The 22086-nt window shown below is 55.5% G+C and overlaps 6 protein-coding genes across 6 annotated transcripts in view; 2 read left to right on the top strand and 4 right to left on the bottom strand.

Annotated features, from left to right (window-relative positions):
- The window catches only part of CHGG_07134 (uncharacterized protein), a gene marked incomplete at both ends in the record, with an annotated part of 5625 nt that extends 1957 nt beyond the window's left edge, over window positions 1-3668 (bottom strand). Inside the window, 3 exons of the mRNA XM_001224789.1 lie at window positions 84-586; window positions 692-3518; window positions 3590-3668. Of these exons, the coding sequence (XP_001224790.1) occupies window positions 84-586; window positions 692-3518; window positions 3590-3668 (3409 nt within the window). The remainder of the gene's footprint in view (window positions 1-83; window positions 587-691; window positions 3519-3589) is intronic.
- Window positions 3669-4713: 1045 nt separating this feature from the next.
- Window positions 4714-6724, bottom strand: CHGG_07133 (uncharacterized protein; the record flags this gene model as incomplete). Its single annotated transcript, XM_001224788.1, has 4 exons — window positions 4714-4998; window positions 5057-5559; window positions 5622-5731; window positions 5787-6724. The coding sequence occupies 4 exons, from the start codon at window positions 6722-6724 to the stop codon at window positions 4714-4716; spliced, it is 1836 nt and encodes a 611-aa protein (XP_001224789.1).
- An 882-nt stretch (window positions 6725-7606) lies between these two features.
- Window positions 7607-8198, bottom strand: CHGG_07132 (uncharacterized protein; the record flags this gene model as incomplete). The annotated part of the gene is made up of 2 exons (XM_001224787.1): window positions 7607-7774; window positions 8064-8198. The coding sequence occupies 2 exons, from the start codon at window positions 8196-8198 to the stop codon at window positions 7607-7609; spliced, it is 303 nt and encodes a 100-aa protein (XP_001224788.1).
- Window positions 8199-11962: 3764 nt separating this feature from the next.
- CHGG_07131 (uncharacterized protein) lies at window positions 11963-12656 on the top strand (the record flags this gene model as incomplete). The annotated part of the gene is made up of 4 exons (XM_001224786.1): window positions 11963-12055; window positions 12140-12189; window positions 12246-12281; window positions 12344-12656. The coding sequence occupies 4 exons, from the start codon at window positions 11963-11965 to the stop codon at window positions 12654-12656; spliced, it is 492 nt and encodes a 163-aa protein (XP_001224787.1).
- Window positions 12657-14934: 2278 nt separating this feature from the next.
- CHGG_07130 (uncharacterized protein) lies at window positions 14935-17394 on the top strand (the record flags this gene model as incomplete). The annotated part of the gene is made up of 4 exons (XM_001224785.1): window positions 14935-15039; window positions 15101-15392; window positions 15447-16315; window positions 16369-17394. The coding sequence occupies 4 exons, from the start codon at window positions 14935-14937 to the stop codon at window positions 17392-17394; spliced, it is 2292 nt and encodes a 763-aa protein (XP_001224786.1).
- Window positions 17395-19779: 2385 nt separating this feature from the next.
- Window positions 19780-21429, bottom strand: CHGG_07129 (uncharacterized protein; the record flags this gene model as incomplete). The annotated part of the gene is made up of 2 exons (XM_001224784.1): window positions 19780-20798; window positions 20982-21429. 2 exons carry the CDS (start codon window positions 21427-21429, stop codon window positions 19780-19782), a joined length of 1467 nt encoding a protein of 488 aa, XP_001224785.1.
- Window positions 21430-22086: the final 657 nt, after the last annotated feature.

Raw genomic sequence — 22086 nt, 5'->3', positions numbered from 1 at the left:
CCTTTGCCACCCCTGATGTAAATTGGAACGTTCCCGCCGTCCAGCTCGCTGGTCTGGTTGACTTCCACCGAGCACATATTCACCCTCCTCGTTCATCTCGAGAACCTGCACCCGCGCCAGCAAGTCGTGTTTCTCCTCGGTAAAGAAGTGCGCCTCGCTTATCCTGGCGCGCTTCTTCCCCCGCGAGCGAGGGACGCCGTCCCGCATATCGTCCCAGCTGAGGAGCTTATCCAGATGCATGGCCGACACCTTGGCGAAGATGGCCACGCGCAGCGTCGTCTGCGGGGGCGCGAACAGCGGCACGCTCATGCTATGAACGCTCTCGAACCGGATCGGGCCCTCGTCAAAGTCCTTGATCATCTGCGTCGTGGTGATGCCGTCCTCGGAAATGCCGGGGATGAAGAGTTGCGCGTGCACCTCGGTACCCTCGCGCTCCGCAAAGCCGACCATCTCGTGCATGACGATGTTAAACTTCAGCGTGTTCGACGGCGCCCGCGCGCTGGACGGCTCGAGCGCGAGCTTGATGATGCCAATGGCATGCGACGTATGGGGAGAGAAGACGTCAAGCGTAAAGTCTTGGACTCGGCTCTCAAACACAGCTTTCAGGGGCACGTCGACCTCGCCGACCAGGGTGTACTGCGGCATGCAGGCCTCGATAAACGGGTTGTCGAGGCTCAGGTGTTGGGCATACTCTGGTTGATCCAGATACTGGTACATCTGCCGCATCTGCCTAACTCGGTCAAGGAGCTTCTCGATGCTCCATAGGTGGACAACGCCGTGCCTGTAGTCGATGACGCGAACCCCGATGCACGGCTTCGGGGCCTCCTCGAGTGCGATATCGTCTCCTTCGCCGGTCAGCCCATTAAGGACCATGTCATAAGACGAGCACAACATGTGGCCAACATCAACCACGGCGAACTGAAAAACGACGTGCTCGTCCAGCTCGTGGCTCATGATCTGGGCTTCTTTTAGTGTGGCAGCATGTTGCAAGACTGCCTCGGCCATCCGCACGTAATGCCGGCTCCGCCAGTGCTTCACGGCGACCTTGGCCCGCTCGATCTCGTCCTCGGATAGCTTCGGGTTCGCCTTTGGCCGCTTGAGCGGATCTAGCTTCTCGATCTTGGCCTCAAACTCGCGCCGCTGAACCTCAAGTTGCTTTTGCATGTCCGCTTTGATTTGGACCAGCGTCTCCTCCATGCGGACTTTTTCCTTTTTTATCTCTTCGACCTCGACGTTCGCCGCTTCGGCGCTCTTAAGTTGGTCGCGGTATTCGTCCTTTTGTTTTTCCAACTGGTTCTGCATCTCCTCGCGCATCTCGCGCAGCCGGTCCTCGGTCTCGCCCTGCTTAGGGGTGGACGGCATGGTCAGCATGGTGTCGAGCGAGAAGTTGTCGATGGTGCCGGTGGACAGGTATTTCTCCCTGATCGGGTATGAGGCCATCGACTCCATATCTTCGTCGCCGTCCCGGCCGTTGACGCGCTCCGCCCGGGCCCGCTGGACGTCTTCGAAGAGCGCATTAAGCTCCTCGTCGGTCAGCTTGGTGAAGTTTTGGTCCGTGCCGAGGATTGCGGGGGCCGCTTCTCTGCGAGCAAAAGACCAATCGGACTCTTTCCCATTGCGCAGGAACGGAGAGTCGGGGCGGCTGTCACTGAAGTCGGAGATGGCTGTGCTCAGGCTCCTATCGTGCCCCGGTCTGCTGGGGCTTGGTGACGGTGATGTTCTCTCCAGCGCCTGCAGCTGGCTTGCTGTGATGGACTGACGTAGGAGACTCTGCTCTTGCCTTTCCGCCCGTTCTGCGCGCGCTTCCATCGGATGGTTGAATCTGAATATGTGGAAATCGCCCAAAATAATGCGGTACCCCGAGTGCAGTCTCGTTGGCTCCGTGACTCGTTTTCCGTTCACCATAACCGCTGCGTCTTCCTTTGGGACGACTGTAACCGTGCCATCTGCCGCGTTATCAAAGACGCAGTGCTCGTGGAGAATCCTCGACCCGTTCAGACGAATGTTCGCCTGGTGGTCTGCGTTCGACTCGACGTTGCCGACCGTAGTCGCACCGGGTTTCAGATTGTAAACCAGGCACTCCGCGAGAAGAGGGTCGTCTGAAAGGTTGACCAAGTGAGGCATCTTTTTGGGCGTGGACATGCCGATGAAGCCCTTCTCGATGCTGATTCCCAACTCCTCGAGCGCAGATTCTCGCTCTTTGTGGATTTCTTCCGTTTTGGCCAGTTTCTGCTCCCATGTCTGGTTGAGGTCCTGGAGAATCTTCTCGCTCTGGTCTAGCTGCTCCGCAATTTCTGCCTTTGACACCTTCTTGATAGTGCCATCGGCCTGCGTGATGCTGACGATCTGTTGTTCTAGAGGCGTGCCTTCTGCGTATACCTCCTCGGCAGGAACGGGCGCTCCGCCAGCACCGCCTCCGCCGCCCAGTTTGCCGCGGAGGAGGGCCAATTCCTCCTTGAGTTCGCGAATCATGCGAGCGTTGGCGTCTTCGTTGATGACTGCGTGGTTCTTGATGCGTTTCGCAGAGTCGGCGTACCGCAGCGTGCTCAGTGTTTCATCGTAGTTGATGTCCGCCGGACTGATGGCGGCGATCATGGCTGTCATGCTGTTGCCTCCGAGGGAGTCCTTCAATAACCATGTAAGAACACTATCTCTGTAGGGAACTTGGCCAGCCGCGCCCTTCTTTTTCTTGGCCCCAGTGGAAAGATCCGCCAATGCCGCGATGACACGGCCGAGGGTAGAAAGAGAGCGGTTGATTTCTGCGCCTTCCTTGAGACGAGCTCCGGTTGCGCCGGTAGAAGTGGCTCTTTCCGATCCAGCCAGATCTACGAGACTGATCTTGGCTGCCTTCTCCATGGCCATTTTCGTCTCGGGGTCGAAGCGCTTCTGGGTCAACATGAGGGTAAACACGGCGTGACTTCGACTCGAGGTCTCGTTCATGTTGGTTGCCGCCACCGTTCTGGCTTTGTTGCCCTCATCCATCAGATTCTCGATTTCCTGAAAACTCCCGACCACTAATTTCGCCAAATCCTCGACGTAGGGCCCAGTGGAAGGGTGCTCTCGGACTTTCAGGTTGCCCTTGTTTGCCGGGTTTAACAGATCGCGCACCCGTTCGTTGTAAATTTCGAGGTACGACACCTCAACGGTGCAGCGCAGGTTCTTGTCCTGTTGCATCTCCCCAATTCTCCTAAACATATCCTGGCAAATGTTCGGAATGATACCGGCGTCCTTTCCATACCCCATCATGGAGTACGACTTCCCGGAACCGGTCTGGCCGTAGGCAAAGATACAGTTGTTATATCCCTGGAAGGCATTGTCAAGGAGCGGCTTGCCCATGTCTGTGAAGAGGTTGTCCTGCCCCGCATAGTTCGGCGCGTTCTTGTCGAAGGACCAGTACGACCTGTCGAAGGCAAACACTTTCTGGCCATGATCCTTGACCGCTTTGTTGTCGGTCGGCGGTGTCAAGATCGTCTGGTTGTCTTTCATTTCCACGATACATTTTGCGTTCCGGTCATGTTCTACCAAGCGACAGCATCAGCTTCCCTGCCACCAAAAAACCCATCCCTAATTCAGACAGCAGTCCACTCACCTCTTCCGTTAAAGGGGCGAACTCTGACCACCACCTTGATATTCCCGCCCCCGCCGGCGGGCGGCGTAGCCGGAGCCATGGTTGCGGTTTTACAATGACGGGCTGGCGTGGCTTTCGAGGCCTACGGCGAAAGACGGCGTCGCGGCTGGCCCTGAGCGACAGCCGGTTCCTGGCCAGGCGGGTTCAAAGAGCTCGTGATTCTTGCGCGGTCCTCGAGTTTCCCAGCATGCAGTTCCCAGCCCGCGGTACGGCATCCACGCGCATTCTCCCACCACGATGTCGTGTTCGATAGCTAGCAATCTGCAGCTGCAGCCGTCGAGTAGCGGTCGGCTATTTGAGAGTGGAGATTTGACCTGCGGGGCGAGGGCGAGGGGCAGCCGCTTGCCCCCGGAAAGTTGAGTCGTCGAGATGTCGGGCTGATGTCGGGCGCCTGTCTTGGTTGTTGTGCGGGCGCAAGGTGTCTGGAAGTTTCGCAGTTGTGCAAGTTGACGAGTGTTGGTGTTGTTGTCGCCAAGATGCGGCACAGAAGGAATGCGATTTCGAGAATGCGTCCCGTGTCAACAAATTCGAGAGCGGGACGCGAGGCGCGAGCTTGACTCGGGGCCTTTCCAGGGGCGGGGCGTTAGCTCATTGGTGGACGCGGGGCGCTATGGCGAGAGATTACAGAACCTTAAACGAGCTCTATTCACGTGTCAACGGTCGGCTGTTCATCTCACTGACGGCAATTCACGTGCAACATTCATCTCGTTATTACCCGTTTCGCAAGCAAGTCAATGCGAAACTTAAGACTATTTAATATCAATATAGACAGGGTTAATTCGCCTTTTTCTTCCATCACCAGTTCTCTGAGTTAACGAATGAATATTGGGGTCTTCTCAAGTGGCTTCAGTGGGGCAACTCAACAAGTGTCAGCGTCAGTGTGTCAGTGCCAGGGTCAGATTGATTCCAATACATTCTGGCCACGACATCACGAGTTAACCAGATCCATGGGGGGGAACATGTTGCCAGTTGTTGCTCATCCTACCAATTCGATGCTCAGTGCAGGATATTCCAGACCCAAATCAATGATATCCTAGATGTTCGCCCAGAGGCTCATCCATGTGGAGCTTGTTCGATTGTTGGCGCTACTTTGACTCTCCCAACCCAAGATCCTTCTCAACCAGCTGGCGGCAGATGGGGTGATAGAAATCACGGTTCTTCTGAAAGGTCTTGACTGCAAGGTCACGGTCCACCTTGTTGAGAGTGCGGAACAACGTCCGGACAAACTTCATACGACCAACATTTCCGAGAAGCTCGGCCACACCTGGGTACGAGGTGGTGTCCTTGGCCTTCATCGCAATTTGGTAGTAAGCTGCCTTGAGCTCGACATTTTTAGAGTCAGCAAGAGCGTAAATCTTGCCCATGTTTTGCTATGGCCGGTTAGCTGGGGGCCGTCACAAGAAATTTGAGTCTTCCCAAGATACGTACCGACTGCTCCGCCGTTAGTGGTTCCTCGAAGTCTTGGACCACGTTCAAAAACACGAGAAGCTGGTTTCCGGTCCAAGATGATGTGTCCGACGGGCTGGGAGAAAAGTCCTTGCTCTTCCACTTGTTGGCGAGTTGGAAGCACCCATCAACAAGCGTTGTGTCAAACTCGGGCTTCGGCGGCAGGCCAGGGTTGAAGAAACGGCCCTCCCAGTCGATTTGCGAGATCTTGTCCTTCAATTTGGAGTACTCTGGGGCGCTGAAGAACTCTAGGAAAGTGTCCTTGAACTCGAATGAATCCAGAGATTTGTTTTGCCACTTGCTGAAATAATGGGGAATGAACTTGTCGAAGTTTTCGCGCCCAACGAGACGGTCAAGGGACCAGATGAAGTGAAAGCCCTTCTCGTAAGGTACCGAGCTGAAGGCATCATCCGGGTCAATTCCATCGTGTTTGATGGATAGCTTGGTGTACTCGTGGTCTTTGCCGAACTCCTCGATCGCCTCCTCTAGTAGGTGGCACCGTTATTAGCAAGAGATAACGCCATCAAATTCGGGCCGAGAAACTCACCCAAATGCTTCCAGCCGATAATGGCCGAAAAGTCAAAATAGGAGTCATTCTTGTGGATGGAAGCAAGAATACGGCGCTCCAGATACACGGTCCATCCTTCATTGAGCCAGCTGTTTGGAATTAGCGGACATCTTCACCCGACGGCGTTCAGGGGGATGAACTCACAAATGCTCCCAACTGCAGCTTGTCACCAAGTTGCCACTCCAGCTATGGGCGAGCTCGTGGGCAATGACATCAATGTTTTGCCGGTCACCGCTGATGATAGTGGGTGTCGCGAAGGTGAAGATGGGGTTTTCCATGCCGCCGTACGGAAAGCTCGGGGGCAGGACAAGGACATTGTACTCCCCCCACTGGTAAGGGAAGACGATCTTCTCGGCAGCGTCCAGGAACTTGTCCATATCATCCTCGAGCTCCCATTGCGAGGCCTTCAGCTCGTTGGGGCCCGTGGCGACTGACGAGCACCTTCCGATCTTGGCACTAGCAATGTCTCCAGAAGCCACGGCAAAAAGATACGAAGGAATGGGGACCTTCTGGTGGAACTTGTAGACCTTGTCCTCGCCCACGCTCTCTGGTTCACCCGGCACCGGGACGCCGCTGGCAACGACAACATGGGGGCTGCGAATGATGAAGTCGTAGGTGCTCTTGACGTCGGGCGTATCCTGGCAGGGGAAGATGGACCTCGCATGGATGGCCTGGCACTGGCTGAACATGAAGGGAGCCTTCTTGTTGCTCGTCTGGGCCGGGGTCAACCATTGGAGAGCAGTGCACTTGTCCGTGGTGGCCAACTCGATCTCCAGCTTAACCACCTCCCCCTTGCCAGCGCCATTGGGCACTGCGACGCGGACTGGAGAGCCGCTGGGCCCTGTGCGGTCCCTGACCTCCCATTGCGAGGGGGTCGAGTTGAGTGTGATAGCCGAGACGTCGACATAGCTGGAGTCGAGGATAATCTCCTTGCTGGCCTTGTCTGTCTGTGACTCAAGCTCGAGGACCACAGACCCGCGAAGGCACTTGGCGGTAAAATCGACCTTAAAATCGGCCGTGGTGTGCTTCGTGCGCCATTCGTTGTAGTTGGACAGCGTGTTGGGGTCCCGCACAGGTGCCATTCTTGCAATGCTTATGCCAAACCACCGACGTTGAAAATATGGTCTTGATTTTGTTGTTGTTCTTGCTGTCGTGTTCAAGTTATGAGTAATGGCCGAATTTGCCGTTTCTTGAGCGAACTTGGCCCTCCCAAGGCGAAGAATACCCCACATGAGCACTCCGCTTTCTCAGCTGCAGCTTGATGCCCAAGCTGTGCCGTTTCTCCCTTCACGCCTTCCTCCTTTGTCCAGCGTGAGTTGAATCGCACCGTTTGATAGGCCCAAGATTGATGACATCAGACAAACACGTGACTTCTCGTACGGAAATCCGCGGCTTTTCCAAGCCACCTTCCTTCCATTTGCATCGCTTTGACAAAACATTGACACAACGCGATAATTCTGCAATTCTGCCACTTTGTTAGTATTGTCTTCCGCTTCTTCTCTTTTCTCTTTGCCGTTTCCGTCTAACTCAAGCGAATTATGCCCTAGCTTCCGTCTCCCTTCCTCCTTTCTGCTACTTGTTTACTCCTGGTTTTGGAGCGGGCCGATTCGCTCGGCGTTCACTACCTGTGTCTGTCTGGTTGGTCCCGCGATGCGAAACATGTTTCAACTCCCAAAGTCGGGATCGCAGTTTTCCGGTCGGCCTTCAAGCCAGCACGGAGCTATCATGGCGAAGCAGGTTTGCATTGCGAGGGAGGGAGGCTCCCTTCGACCTCGTTTGAAGCCCTTTTCACAAGTGTGGACTGGTTATGCACCGTCACCTCTGGGCCACCAGTTCGGATGGCGATGGGCCGCCCCTTCTGATCGTCGCTGGAACGAAGTCTGTCCCACTCGATGGGCAAGATCCAGCTTTATTTTGCACTGAGCCCGGCTTGAGATGGGCTGCCTCAGGTCAGCCAGACCTCCCTACGAGCCGCGCCGCGCTCCGCTTTCCCCGGACACCCCCCTAAAGTTTGCAGCTGGTTGATGGGGACTCTTTCTGACGAAACCTCTCATGGTTAGCCCAGGGCCTCCATGGTACTTGAATTCCTTGACGCTCGATCCCGAGTCCCGGTGAAGACTTTTTGGTGAAACCTATCAACAGTCAGGCGGGGCCCAGAAGTCTTCCCAGACGAAGTCGAGTGTGCCGGAGAATCATTTACCACGCTTGCCCCTCTTCATTAAACGATTGCTTTGATACTCAGTCCGTTCGGGTGAACGCTCCCTCTCAAGTTAGGAGTTGAAAGGTTCACGGTCCCAGTCCCCTGGAGCAATGAATGCCACAATAAGAATGATCACCGTGGATCCCCTCTTCGTACCGAATATCCAAGGTTCCGGCTTGACAGCTTCCTATATGCCTGCTGTTCTATACCCTAAGACTCACGCTCGGGTAATCTCCCGAGCCCGTTGCATGAATGTACTTTCCGTCATTTCGGGCGTTTCGCTCAACATGGGAAGAATCAAGAACCTCTGTTGAAACATACGGGCTTGTCGAAACAAGAAGGGCCGCGGTAGTCATGTCGCGGCTGGGGAGTGGAACCCGCGTTCGAGAAGATTTCGCATCGAACGAGACGAGATCTTCCTTCCTGAGCTGCGTGCCTTTGAAGCAAAGAGCGCAGACTCCGCCATGCAAATCGATACCCAGCGGTCCTCAGAGACGCCGCCCTGTCCATATGTCGGCTGAAGCCAAGCGGCAGTTGGATTCGTCAAGCAGTTTCCCCGTCTCACTGCTTCAATGACAGACTCAAAAAGGAATTCGGGTCATCCTCTCTAGCCAGGATGGGCAACAAGGTTCAACCGTCAAGGAATCCCCAAAAACATTAAGGCTGTTCGTGTTGGTGTCTCGTGGTAGCCTTGGCGATTTCCACCGGCTCAGCGGCCGTCTGTCTCAGGAACCTTGTCAAATGCAGTCTCGCGCATCGAAGCGAAGCTCACTTGTGCAGGTCAAGCGGCGCGGACCATGGGGTTGGACTGTCGCCATGCACCGAGAACGGCCGACGGTTTGCCCAGCACGCTGTTCGCAGGCCTGGGCATGCACGCTGGTGGTCCCAGCACACCGTTCCTCCTATCGTTTGCACGCTCGGACATCGTCATGCGGCCTATTTATTGTCTGATGTGTATGTCGAGCGTCTGCATGCTGCGGAGGAGCTGCCACCGTGACGCACATCAAGTACAACGGCATGATCAATCTTCGACCCCTTAGCGATGCACGTTCGGACAGTGGTCGAGCGTTGATGGCAAGACAACGTGGTGCCCTTACAGCATCGCCTCGACCCCAACATCTGTGCGGTGCCCCTGAAGGAAAGATCGCTTAGGGCTTACAGAACGCTAGTTGGACTAGTCTCTTTTTTCACCCACGAAGAAGAAAGCAGGAAGGTGCAGGAAGTTCTCTTCGGATTTGGTTGCTCTTTTGCGCTCTGCCAGCCCCGGAAGAAGATCCGAGACAGTCCCAAGGCAACCCATTGGGACAGGAACCCGCGGGCCTGGTCCCTGTTTATCCCCTCCTTTAGTGGGGTTGGACTGCAGGAACCGACCAGGGGCCCTGCTCGCCAATGGGGGGAAGCTTGCTTCTGGGCACTGAAGCTTCCCTATTATGTGCTGTGTACAGAACCATGGAAAACATGGAAGAACACAGGTATTCCATGACACACCAGCGGAAACTTGCCGCTCTTCGAGGCTGTTCCGCCCCCCGGGAATGAACGTTTCGAAGAACCGACTGCCGGGCGTGTATTCGGAACTCGGGGACGCTGAAAATAAGGTTTGTACCCGGCCTGCTGGACTGGGACTGGATCATGTCTCACCTCCCTGAGCGAGGACAACATCAAGAAGTCACACACAGCCTTTGTGCCCTCGGCTCACCGTTGAGGAGGCTTGCTTTTTGCGTGGCCACTATTCCGAGCTGTCTCTACGAAGTACATCCGTCGGCTAACAGAACCATCACCTTTCTTGATGACCGTGGCCGCCGTTGGAACGGTAAACATGGAACTAGTAACCACCTTCCTTCTGCGCGGGCCCCGGAATACATACCCGCATGCGAGGGATCGCAGGTGAATCGGACTCCGCCATCATCTTGCTTCGAGCCCGCTGCGGGCTCTCGTCAGCTGTCGTTTTCTCAATGAGCGAGGCCCTGCAAGCCCCTGCTGGTCACATCACTATCACCGTTCCTAGGAATGGCTGTTCGGGTCCCGAAAAAGGCTCAACTGCCCATCCCAACCCCCCACGTATTCCCCCCTGAGGATGTGAGGATGCTCGTCCGCAGTGACGCCGACTCCACCACAAACAGGGACACCGCAAACAAGGAGTGCCATATCCTGACCCTCACCAAACGCGAGGCGAGCGATCCAGGGAAAGATCATTTGCGCTCTCGAGCCTTAACAGAGTCTGATATCGTCTGTGCTGTGGGGGCTTCCCCTGACATGGAACTGGGCTTGGTGTGTAATCTCCGCGTTGTTTGTCATCGCTCTTTTCTTTTTTTTTTTCCCTCTCTTTCTTTTTAGGAACACCGAGCAGAGCACGCGAAGTCAGTTGCAGAGTTGTCAATGACTAATCTGCCACCACAGATAAGCACTCCCAAGCATCGTTACATGGCCTGGCCGGCGGGCCCCCCACCCACGTCAAAATCGTACGATGGTCAAACTTGGGGTTGGAGATCGAGGGATGCGGTGCAACGGTTCGACTTTTTTTTTTGCAGTCGGTTCCCCCATCCCGTGACTTAACCGCACGGACATCTCGTTGTTTCCCCCCCCTTTTCCCCTCACCACCACCAGCAATATCTAATATCCAAAAGACGGCACGGCGAGGCACGGGGCTACGAGATTAGAATCTGACTTGAGTGCTTGCATCAACCCGCACGCGCAAGACCTGCTCGTGTGTGGCCCGGGGCCACGGGACGGGACGGCTCACGGCCGGTTAGGGACCACAAGTTACGCTGAGTGGCTGGCTCGCTCTTGCCGCTCAACCGCGCGCGGTGAGCGGATCAGTGGATAACATAACTGAGAAGGCCCTTCCCGCGCTTGAGGGCATCCAAGCGCTCGACGAGCAACTGTTAACTCACCACTGTGTGTTGTATATACACATGATGTGGGGTGGGCGGCTCATTCATATTGAACTAGAGTGATCGTTCATGAAGAGACCCGGTCAGTATGTAAGAGAAATCTTCGTCGCGGTAGCGGGAGTGGGAAGGGGGATGAGGATTTGTGCTGCAGTTAATGAAACTGCGTCTCTTCGATGGATGTTGATTGACGAGCTGCTAAAACGGGAGCAGAACAAGTTTCGGAGTCAAACCCGCGAATCAGAGAGTTGAAACGGCGTCTCGTATCCCTGTCTATGGAAATCTCCGCGTCCCGGGTGCGAGGAAATATTCCTGTTGGAGGGTGCAAAAACCGTTTCGTTTGGAGCGGGGCATCTGCCGTCTGTTCGGGCTGGAGGTGTTTCCATTGTGTTTCTGTTTCTTCTTTTTCTTGTTCACGCGAGCAATCATGCCGCGTTTTGGGGACGAGGTACCAGGCAAGCCAGCCACAAGGGTGGTGTATTCGGGAGGCTCGGAGATGAAGTCGCCAACAGCAACTTGCGAGGCAACCAGTGCTCTGTCGAGATTCTGGAAACAATGTTCCCCGATAGTGAGGGGGTTGGCGGTGGTAAGTGAGAGCTCCCAGCTTTGAGGGAACGGCAAAGGGGCCGGGCACATGGGCCCTTGTCCATATCGTTGCACTTAAGGTTGAGATCCCTGGTTTTCTCGGGGAGATCGCGGCTTCCACGAAGATCCACGACCAGTTTTGGTGTGATGAAGGGCAACAAGATCCCGGGGGCAGCCCTTCGCTTAGGAGGTGGATGGCCAAGGGGTTGGGGCTGGGGTTTCGCCCCCACCAACATTTTGACTCGGAGCCAGAACGTTCATCACTTGAGGGATTCCAGGCACGTCAAGAGCATTGTGCCCGGAGCTGTGAACCGCGTGGATTGTCACAACTGAAAGTGAGTCCCGCGTTCACCCCAAGTGATCAGATACTTCGCATATCTTGCGACATGGTCAAGTTACTGTAATGCAACAATGACAGTCGATCCACACTTGTGTGCCCGAGAGTATGGAGTTTGCCGTGTAGTGAAGGCTGCGTGGGGCGGGATCCTTGTGTGTCATATCTTTTAAGCAGCACCTGCGAGAAATTTCTATCGGCGTCCGCCGTCTCCCCGGACCGAAATCGGCAAGTCAACCATCTGCATCTCTTCTCCGAGTTACATGGGCGAACGGGCGGGGTGAGGGCGCTTGCTTTCTGCGCGTCAGTCACGATGTGGGTGAGACGCTCACGGTTAGCTCTCGCGCACGGGCAGAGCTTGTTCGAGGGAGCCGAAGCTGTCAACAACGTCCCCAACCTTGAAGCGGTGAGAAAGGGGAGTTGACTGCAGGAAGGTGGTGGTGATGCAACCTAGCGATGCTCGAAAAGGTGTTCATGACGACCAGAACAGACTGCGAAACCCGGTGGAGGACGAAGATCACCCAGCAACGTCCAAATCCGGTATGTGAATAGCACTGGGACGCACCGACCACAACTGCCGGTTTTCCAGTGCACAGTGTGTGTGAGACGGGCCGTTACGCTGAGAAGGTCTGGTATGTTGACCTTCCTGAGCTTAAAAACATAGGACGAAACGCCAAGTTTTCATCGCGATGAGCGGTTGTGGGGAGATGGTGTTTGGCAGCACTCCGGCCCTTAAATCGACCATAAGCTTCGTTATCGTCGACACACCGGGCAGCAGCACCTTGTGCTTGCTGGTTTTTGGAGATGACGGAAACCGGCCGTCGAGCCACTTTGTGCGCGCGTCCATTCCCTCGATGCAAACTGGCAGCCCAGAATGGATGACATCGCATCGCGTCGGTCAGCAGGGCGCACTGACCCCCGGGGCGTTACCCATCGCAAAGCAGCCCGTTGTTGCCCAGGCCGTTTCGAGAAATAAGGCCGACGGTTTCTCTTGGGGTCTCGAATGATTTTGTCTGAACGGTCACTTAGCGCCTTGGCTGAGGGCCCACAGCTGTTTGAAGCCAACTTAAAGACGAGACTTGTGTGTATCCTCTTCCTTGTTTGGGCCTCGCTAGAGTTGAGACGCGGCATGTTAGCAAATCTGATATATTAGCTTCGTTAGAGTCACGAGTTGGCGAAAGGAACTTGCCGATATCTGCATGGCAAGGATTCAAGTTGGCGTATGTCCACTAGGTAATTTGAATTGCAGCTGTCGCATTTCTGTTCCCGAGCCGTTGTGGTTAATGAACGGTTCGGGTCTGTCTCAATGAAACTTGAAGGGGAGAGGGGAAGGAACTTCGACCGATCAGAGGACACAGCAGAAGCCTTGAAGGAGTCAGCCACCTAGGTTGCCCCTCATTCATTGCCTTCCTGTGTACGAAGTACTGGGAGTTTCCTTCCACATTGTGTGGTCATGGAACGTCAGAATGGCCTGACAGCACCTTCGTGGCTTCTAGAAAACGCAAACTTCGCACAAAAAAGAGTTGAGAGGAGTTCACTCGAGTCAGACACTCTCATGGCATGGACTCCCCCTTCTCCCAGCACCAACCAGTCTTCGGATCTCGAGTTTGCCGCAATGACGCCCTTCTTTTATTCGCCACCAAGTTCATGCACACTCTCCAGAGACACTAGCGCAAGCAGTGTGGAGATAACCACATCATGCACATCAGTCGGGGTAGGGCTGGACGTTCTCTTTTTGTTGGTCTTTTGGTACGAAACACAGTACTTCGCCCATGCTGGATCCCCGAGCAGCTGAATATCAATCAGACGATGGATGACGACAGCAGACCTTGCCCTGGAAGTTCAGGGTTTCTCCTTACGCATTGCGTAATGAAGAAAACGACCAGAAAAGGCTGCCGGGCATCCGTCCTGCTTCTCCCGCTCGCACCAATGGGCTGCTCGAAAACAAACGATCAAAAATCGACATGTCCGTGCGATCCGTCAAGCCCCCGTGCTTCGGGCGAGCTCGGGCGATAATTGCTCCACTGTTGAAGATTCACGACATCCTGGTGTGCTGCTGATCGAATTTGGCTCTCGAGCCTCTTGATGGATGCGGGGTCAATGGGGGTTTTGCGGTTTTTGCCCCCCAGCGACGCCCTCCGCTTCCGCCTGTGATCTGCAGCCCCCAGGGAAGCATCAAGTATGAATCTCGCGGGAAGATTGGTGAATCTCAACGCTTGGGCCACAGTCGATCTCCCGGCTACTGCTGGAGAGAGGTCTCACCTCTTCACAAACCACCGGCATCACTTATCTCCACTATCATCATCGTCGGCATATTCACTTCCGCGTAGTTCCATCCATTGAGCTTGGACCCGTCCAGCTTCATCCCGTCCTGCGGGTTAGACTTCTCGTCGAGGCAGCTGCCCTGGCCGCCTGCAGCACCCCTCGACATGCAGAAGCAGGTACCCCAGCTTTAACCAATGTCTCTTGATTTAGCCAAACGGAAGCCATTGGTCTGTTAGTGGGGGTCGGTTGCAGGCGTTGTTCATAGCCCTCCCCGATATGGACAGGCTTGGGTGGCCCCCCTGCTGCAACCATCCTTGACCGGGACGTCTCTCCATCCTTGCCGGCAGGGATTCTTGACCAGGGTCGGGCTTCACTCAAAGCGGTCTTAGCGGTTTCATTGTGTCCTCCTCGTGCAGCTGCTTCTCACCTTTCGGTCCTGTTACAGTGTGCTCCTGGACGCGAGCCATTCCCTTCTCGGCTGCATCTCCTTGACACCGAGCACCCCACCAGACGCCCCAGGCATGGCTGTGCCCCCGAACAAAGAAAGCCCCGTATCAAGGCTCCCGGCCGTGTTGCCCTCTCCGAGGCGAGGTTCCCTTTCGAGCTGCTCCAACACGCCCAACCAGGGACATCGCCCGCAGACAACCGGGTTCCTTAGTGTACCGGCGGTGCAGCAACAATCTTGCATGGGAGCACATGGCTCTCCATGGATCCTCCCTCTCCAAACCCCCCTGTCACATGGCTTCCCTCTCGCCCCTGATGGACAGGGCTTTGAACCTCTGGGAGCCCACTCTGGCCCGGCCTGCATGTATGGACGTGTAGCAGCCAGCTTGAAAGGGTTCTCTCCGCCCTGGATTTGCATACCTCAAAGTATATATCCTCACCACAACCTCTGACCTATCAGCCGGCTGGCCCGCGCGGGAACCTTAAAACGCTCCCTGGTCCTTATCCGCACCGCATCTCCCGGGCCCAGCGTGAACCATCTATCTCTTACACGGATTCGACCCTGTGTCCACCCCGATGGCTCACATTGCCAACTGCCTAGAAATGGACCAGGAGGACCTCACCATTGGTCTCAATAATTATATAGCGGCAAAGACCGTCACCGAGGAGTCCAATGAGCCGGTATGCAACCACTTATGTCCCGTCTCTCTGCTGCTGGTCAAAGCTCACCATTTTGTTGCAGTTAGGTAGAGCATCCCCTTCGGGAGATAAACCGTTTGCCTGGAGAATGCAGCCCCAGAAATATCAGCTTTTTCCCAAGGGCAAACAGACGGTTCCTGCCCCAGGGAAACCACTAGATCCCGAGCAGGCTCAGGCATTCGCCCTGGCCAGGAGCCAGAACGGCGAGAAAAGCGAGAGGACGGCTAATCTGCACCTGAAGCTCCGGCTCAATCAGCGCGAGATGCGCAACCGGAAGATTAGCGTCTCGGATCTTGCTCCCTTGACGACGGTGCAGGAAGCTGCCATGGACTCCCGTATGTCCTTGGTTGCCTTTACTCTCTATCTAGTTTATGACTGACATCCGCCAGCTACCATCCCCGGGCGGCCACCTGTCCATGAGCGGTCTATCAGCGCACCGGGAAGCTCGTGGAAACAGTATTCCCTTGGCGACTGCATGACGTCTGGGAGGACACGGACACTGGATGAGAGACCAGAACTTCGATCAGCTTACCGAAGCAATGAAGAGCTACAGCGCCCTGAAAATGAGCCCCGACAGCCACTGTCCCCGAAGAGTCTGACGCCACTCGTCATACCGACGTCAAACCCCATCGCCCCCCACTTGGCGAGACGGATATCCAACAGTCGACTCCGGTCTGGCAGCACTCCCGTCGATGGCCCAACCCGCGGCGCGCGGGTTGACGACTCCCCGCGGGTATGGACGCCCTTCACGCCAGTTTCCGCCGCTTTGACTACACCGAGATCGGCCGCGACGACAGTCACGACGACATCGACATTGGCTACTCCGATTTCGGCTCCCGCGGACCACAGGGAATCCCCAAAACCATGGGAGAGGTCGACGGGCCACGCTGCAACAGGGGCGCCGAAGGAGGTCGCCTCTGAACGTTCCACACCCAGAGGGGAGCTCAGTGACCCACTACAAAGCCTCACCCTTGGACACAGGCGGAACCAGTCGGAGTCGGACAGTATAATCAATCGGGGAAGGCCGCCTAGGCGACTCGAAATCTGTGCGGGCCCGGCGACTTTGAAGCGCAGCGGCTCGAAGAGGAACAAGAGCTCGGAGGGGCATGCAATCGAGCAGCTCCCGAAGGGTTGGAAAGCTAGTGACGCTGTCAACATCATGAGCCCAGCAGAAATTGCTTCCCTGCAAAGGCAGGCCCTCCAGCAAGCGGCCCGGTTCGAAGTCCTCAGAAAAGAGGATGTCGATAGTCTATCACGGGTTCGTGTGCTTGGTCTTGGCTTCATTAACACGCTCACTAATTCGATACTTAGGAACTTCGCCAACTCGACGAGCGTGCCGATTACCTTCGCCACACACACACGTCCCTTCGGTCAGGGAGGCGAAACCTCCACTCGCGCATCTGCCAATATCTCCGCTCTCCGCGCACAGCCAAGTTCAGTCACGAATCAATCCTCAAACAGGAGGAGGCCCTTGCGGAGCTCGATACCTCGATCGACGAGTGGACCACTAAACTAGAGCATGTCGAGAACCGACGCATCAGGGTCCGCCAGAAGCTGCTTGAGCATGTTGCTGCCGCCGCCACTTTGGGTTCCCCGACTGGGAGCGTAGTGGGAGTCAGCGAGAGCTTGCAATTTGCTCTTGGCGTTGTTCGGCCCCAGAACGCTGAGCTATCCACCCCGCCTCGGAGCCCAGTCAAGACCTCGTTTGCACACGCCGTACCATCATCGTCGTCTTCGCCGCATCGAGCCCAAGTGCCATCCACAATCCTAGAGCAACCACTGTTCGAGGAGGCCGCCTCTATGGACGCTAAAGACTCTATGGATGCCAAACAGACCGTGGATGCGAAAGATTCCACAGATGCCAAAGACATACCGGATGCCAAAGACGCCGTAAAGGAGCCAGCTCTCCGCCGTGCCGAAACCATCCGTGTGTACGCAGCTAATGACGTGTACGGAGCTCATGACACAGACGAAGCTCATGACATGTACGGGGCTCATGGGGTGTACGCTCTCATGGCGGATGTGGAGGACACTGTGACCAAGATGGGCGGTTGCGATGCCCAGACCAAGGACTCTTGCGCGATAGTGTCCGAGGCGGAACGGCGAAAGCTGTGCCGTACCCTTAGCCATGATGTCCTCAGCGGCGGCTCTGTCCCGAGTGGTGGCTCTATCCCAAGAAAGCCCCTACCCGTTTCGAAGTTGGCTGAGAAGCCGTCTTCCTCGTCATTGACTTCCTCGTCGCCCACTTCCTCGTCAACGTCTTCCACTAAAACACCCCCTTTAGCTGAACCAGACACTGGGGAGGTCCTTCTCACCAGTGCCGTTTTCAAGCCTTGACAGCCATTCATCATTCAACACGCCAGCATAACCGCATTCGGTCGTCTTCGACTAGACGAGACGCTCTTCGCTTCAACTTTGTTACTGTCGTCACGACGCTCACGTTCCTTTCGGTAGCAGCACTGTACTGCAGCTGACCGCACACCACCTTTATAATTCGGCTCGCTTTTTTATACATCTCAACTTTGAAGATACCCTTCTTGTCATTCCTTCAACTGCTATCTTTTAAACTTTTTTCTTCTCTCTTATCGATTCTTGGTTATTTGCCATCATCGATCTATCTACATACTGATCTGCATTCTTACCTCTTCTTTTCTGTACAATTGTATTCTAGCATACACCCCGGGGCACGGCGTTGTCGGCGACAACCTTATCTTTTTTATATCTCAGGCATAAAGGCTTCATTTCTTCTGATGCTATCACGGCCGAAATCAAAGTCATATGATATTCCAGTGCGCGGGCAAAAACGGATCGGCAAGATACCAATGATACCAACGACCGGTTAACGTCATCTTTTCTTTCTCTACCAAAACAATCAATCTCGGACCAGGCTGATACTACAAGGATGTAGTGGCTAGGAAGCAAGGGAGGGATTGATGGGGTTGGCGAGGTTGCGTGCAAACGAGACGTGCAAATACGCTGTGCCGCAACTGAGGTCAACGGCGTAAGGGGGTTGGGAGTTGGGCGAAAAGCGGTAACATGAATGTACCTGTGATTATAGTACAGCTATGGGAATTTCAACAGCAATAACCTCATCTAGTGTTCAATTTAATGCAACTGTACGCATCCCATATCTCCTCATTTCGAAGCACGCTGCACATATCCTCTCCCTCTGCTGCGACATGCTCGACTCCCGACTCCCGACTCCCTCGTGATGTGCGTGCGTGGCGTGCTCTGGCAACGAAAGACCCGTGCCACGGAGCCAGCGCCGACGCCCCCTATCCCCCAAGCTGCGCACGCACACTCGAAAACTCCCCAGGACAAACTATCCCAGCACGCCCTCGCCAACAACGCCCCCTTTCCCCGCCCCAGGCCCACTCTCGAGCCTCCTTTGCCTCCGTAGGACCCTTTCCTGCTGTGTAGGCAGGCATGCACGCCCGGGCATTCCACCCGCCCCCGTCCCGCCCCTTCTTCCCACCATTCTCCCCTTCTCCCTTCGACTTTCCTTTCAACCCCGCCGGCCTTGGCGGCGTCTCGTCCCGAGTCATGTATGTCTGTCTACCACCTAGTCATGTCTCTCCCTCAAACAACGCCACCGACCAAAAACCACCTAAGGGGCAACGGCGTTGGTTCCGGGTCCGGCTCCGCATCTTTCTTGTTCCCGTCTTGTCCCCTCACTTGCCCCTCGGTCTGGGCGGGGTTGGCAGCTGATTTGAGCACGTAATATTTTGGACATTCATCACATCGTCGATGATCGATCGCCCCGGGGTTGACAACTCCCGTCGGAGGGGCGGTGGAAGATGGGAGATGTCAATATCGGGTGATGTGAGGGTCCTGTAGCGATCATGACTGAGGTAGGCAGCGGGGTTCTGATTCAGGTGCTGATATCTGCGCACGCCACGATAGGTGGTCGAGGTGTCCTGGTTTGTTGGTGCCTGGGTACCTGAGTCGGTGAGGTCCTTACACAGTAGATGCATGCATGTGAAAGTATCTAACATTGGGGTTTTAGGTGCTAGTGTACACTTGGGGGCGCTAGAGCGGCTAGGGAAGAGCCGGCCGCGAGTAGGGTACGGTTAGGTACGTACACGTGTGCTCGAGTACTCCCGAGTGGCAGATGCTTCGAGAAGACCACTGCCGAGGAGGCAATTGGGAAACCTCTCCGGTTCCGCATCTGCCGAAAAGACACCGATTTGCCCCATAGGCGGTAGGTTCGAGTCAGGTAGATGGACGGATAGAATAGGTAGTTATGGTCTGGCCACAAGAGAGTGGGGATGCGTAACGGGGCAGAGGCATTTGTTGATTTCGGCCCTGCGACGAGGGCAGCTCACTATGGCGACAGGGGCGAGCTTGCGAGCTTGGATTAAGCTTCGAGATCAGCACCCCCCCAGACGTGGAGACCGCGTCCCCCGCTGCCGCTCCGCTCTAGCATGGGTACGGGGACGAGCATTAACATGGTCCAGCTGCCGATCATCTGCGGGATTTACATTGAGTCGTGGAAGGGAAAGAAGTCAAGAGTGGGCCAATAGGGGGGCCGAGTATGGTGGCGAGAGGGCCTCGCTAGGGAGAAACGCCGGTCAAGACAGAAGCCAGGATATCGCAACGTTCACAGATACTCTGGAACCAACAGGTAAACTCTAACAGGTCACAAGCTACCGTACTCCATTCATAACCCGCCGCCTGAAACATTCGAACTGGGGAAACCGTTGTCTCTCCGATAAGACAAACTCAAGTCAGCTCGAGCGCAGGGAACAGAGACTCAGGGACCCGGCCGTCCTTTCGCACTCGTCCCTCTTCCTCAAAATCTTCGATAGGATCGCTGCTGTAGTTAGGGAGAGCCCGGATATCTGCTCGGCCATCGTTGGCCCGCTTCTTCGGCCGCCCTCTCCTCCTTTTAGTGGGATTGATGGGCCCAACACCATGCCCTGCGATGTGTGGCAAATTTGAACGACTACCGACGAAGAGTTTGGGTTGGCTGAACCGGAACAGTTCTGACATATTGCTTATCTCACTAGGGGCAACGTCAGATTCGGCTGGAACAACCGCCATCGACGTCGCCATCGACGTCGTCATCGAAGGCGCGGTCACAGGTGACTCTGAATCGCTGATGTCCGCTTGTTCTGGGGACTCAAGCTCATTGGTCTCCAAGGTATTGATGATAGTTCCGATCTGCGGCGGACTGCTGCTACCCGCGTTTACCTCGACGCTAGGAGGCTGGGAAGAAACGCCAGAGCTGCTCAATGGTACGTCTAGCCCCGTCTCGGCCAACGATGGGTCATATGTGGCTCTCTGGCTTGAAGATGCGCCATCTGGGGAGTAGGCATCCCTCGAATCGGAATCGGACGTTTGGCAATCTTGTTGTATGTAGGTGGTGCCGACCGTTGCAATGTTGCTGGACTTCAGGCTACTACTGGAGGGGACAGGAGTGTCCGATGGTTGTAGAATCCGCGCTACATCGTGCTTGGCTTCTTCAAACGCCGCCCTGCTGATTTCGTCACTGTTTTCGTTACCAAAGACGAATGTCTTCCAGGCCTCATCAGGAATTATTTCACCCGCCTCTGTACAGGTTTGCGGTGAAGCAAGCGCAAATTGGGAGGATGAGTTATCGTCAGACGGGAACTCGGGATTTAGCTCACCCTCCTCGCAAGTCGCACAACTGCCTTGGTCCTGGATATCAACTCCAGCCTCCGCACTGCTTTCCTGGACGGGATTGGAGTGAGATACAGGCCATATTTCTTCCCCGAGACCTTCAAAATCATTCCCAGGTTGATCTGTCCTCTTTTTGGCTTGGCTTCCGACCGGCGGGTTTCGAGGTATGGGGGTGTCGAGTTGTTCCAACCGCCGAAGCTTGGCGACAAGCTCCTCATACCGGTTCAGTATTTCCGAGGAATTACTAGAACTGGGCGCCTTGTTGACGTCTCGTAACTTACTAGCGCTGGAATAGCTGAGCTCACCGACCATGAAGTCGCTCGGCGGTGGTAAGAATGTAGGGGGCTCTTGAGGCTCTTGAGGCTCTTGCTCGTGCCCCTGGACTTCGCTAACACCGGGACTGACTCTGTGCTCGAGAGAAGCTCTGCTCCCTTCAATGGCGACATGACTGCTGATAGGGCTGCTCGGTTGGCCAACCCACGCATGCCAGATGGCGTTCTCGGCTTTCTGGGAAGGTGGCACCGGGGATATGGCCCGGCCAACCCGTGCTATGGCAGTGCCAGTGTTTTCGGAGTCAAACTGCTCGAGGCGGTAGAATGATTCAGGTACAGGCCGTATTGAAAGTGGGTGGGAGAGCGGAGGGAATGAAGTCCAGATGTGGCCCTCGGCATCGCTTGAGATGCAACAACGCTGCTCTCTTTCGCTCCGGTCACTCGGTGGCTCTCTCATAGGTAGTACAGACCGTGGTAGCTCCTCGTTGTGGGAGGAATGGTCCGGGACCAAGCCACCTGAGCGTTATCAGCAATGTTTTCAATATCAAATTCGCAAGTGGTCATACCATGTGTATTTCTCAGGCTGGACGGTGGATGTTGGCGACCAGGCTCAACCTGCGATCCAAGGGCGGAATGCCCGGGGTTCGACCTCGTGATACTGGAGGTCTCTCCTGGCCGTTTTTCCTGGCTCCCGATTTGAATTGTTACATCCTCCCGACGAAGGGAATATACCTGCTGGTTTCTGCGTCCCTGCACCAACCCATCGCCGACAATATGAGACCGCCTCTTCCTACTTCCTTGTGACCCTGTAGAAGGGCTTCGGACTTGTGACTTCGTGCTTCGGGGCCTTTTGGCGGGTACCGGCAGTGGCTCACGAATGGTCCTCTAGTCTTTCGCGAGCAACTTCTGCCTCATCCGCTCTAGGGCCTCCTCATCATATTCAACCTCGGAGCTAGGAACGGGTTGCCCGCCTGCTCGTTCCTGAAAAAAGCGATTGACGGTTGGGAGAGGGGTGTCTTCCGTTGTTGCTGCGACCTTGTGTCGTTTCCTGCCCGGTTCTCCTCTCCGCCGACTGGGTGTTAGTGAAGCCCGCCGGCCGGACGGGGAGTCAGAT

This window comes from Chaetomium globosum, genomic scaffold (genome assembly GCF_000143365.1).
Source record: "Chaetomium globosum CBS 148.51 scaffold_5 genomic scaffold, whole genome shotgun sequence".
Lineage (NCBI taxonomy): Eukaryota > Fungi > Ascomycota > Sordariomycetes > Sordariales > Chaetomiaceae > Chaetomium > Chaetomium globosum.
Note: the sequence above shows the minus strand (reverse complement) of the source record. Positions and strands in the feature narration are given on the sequence as shown.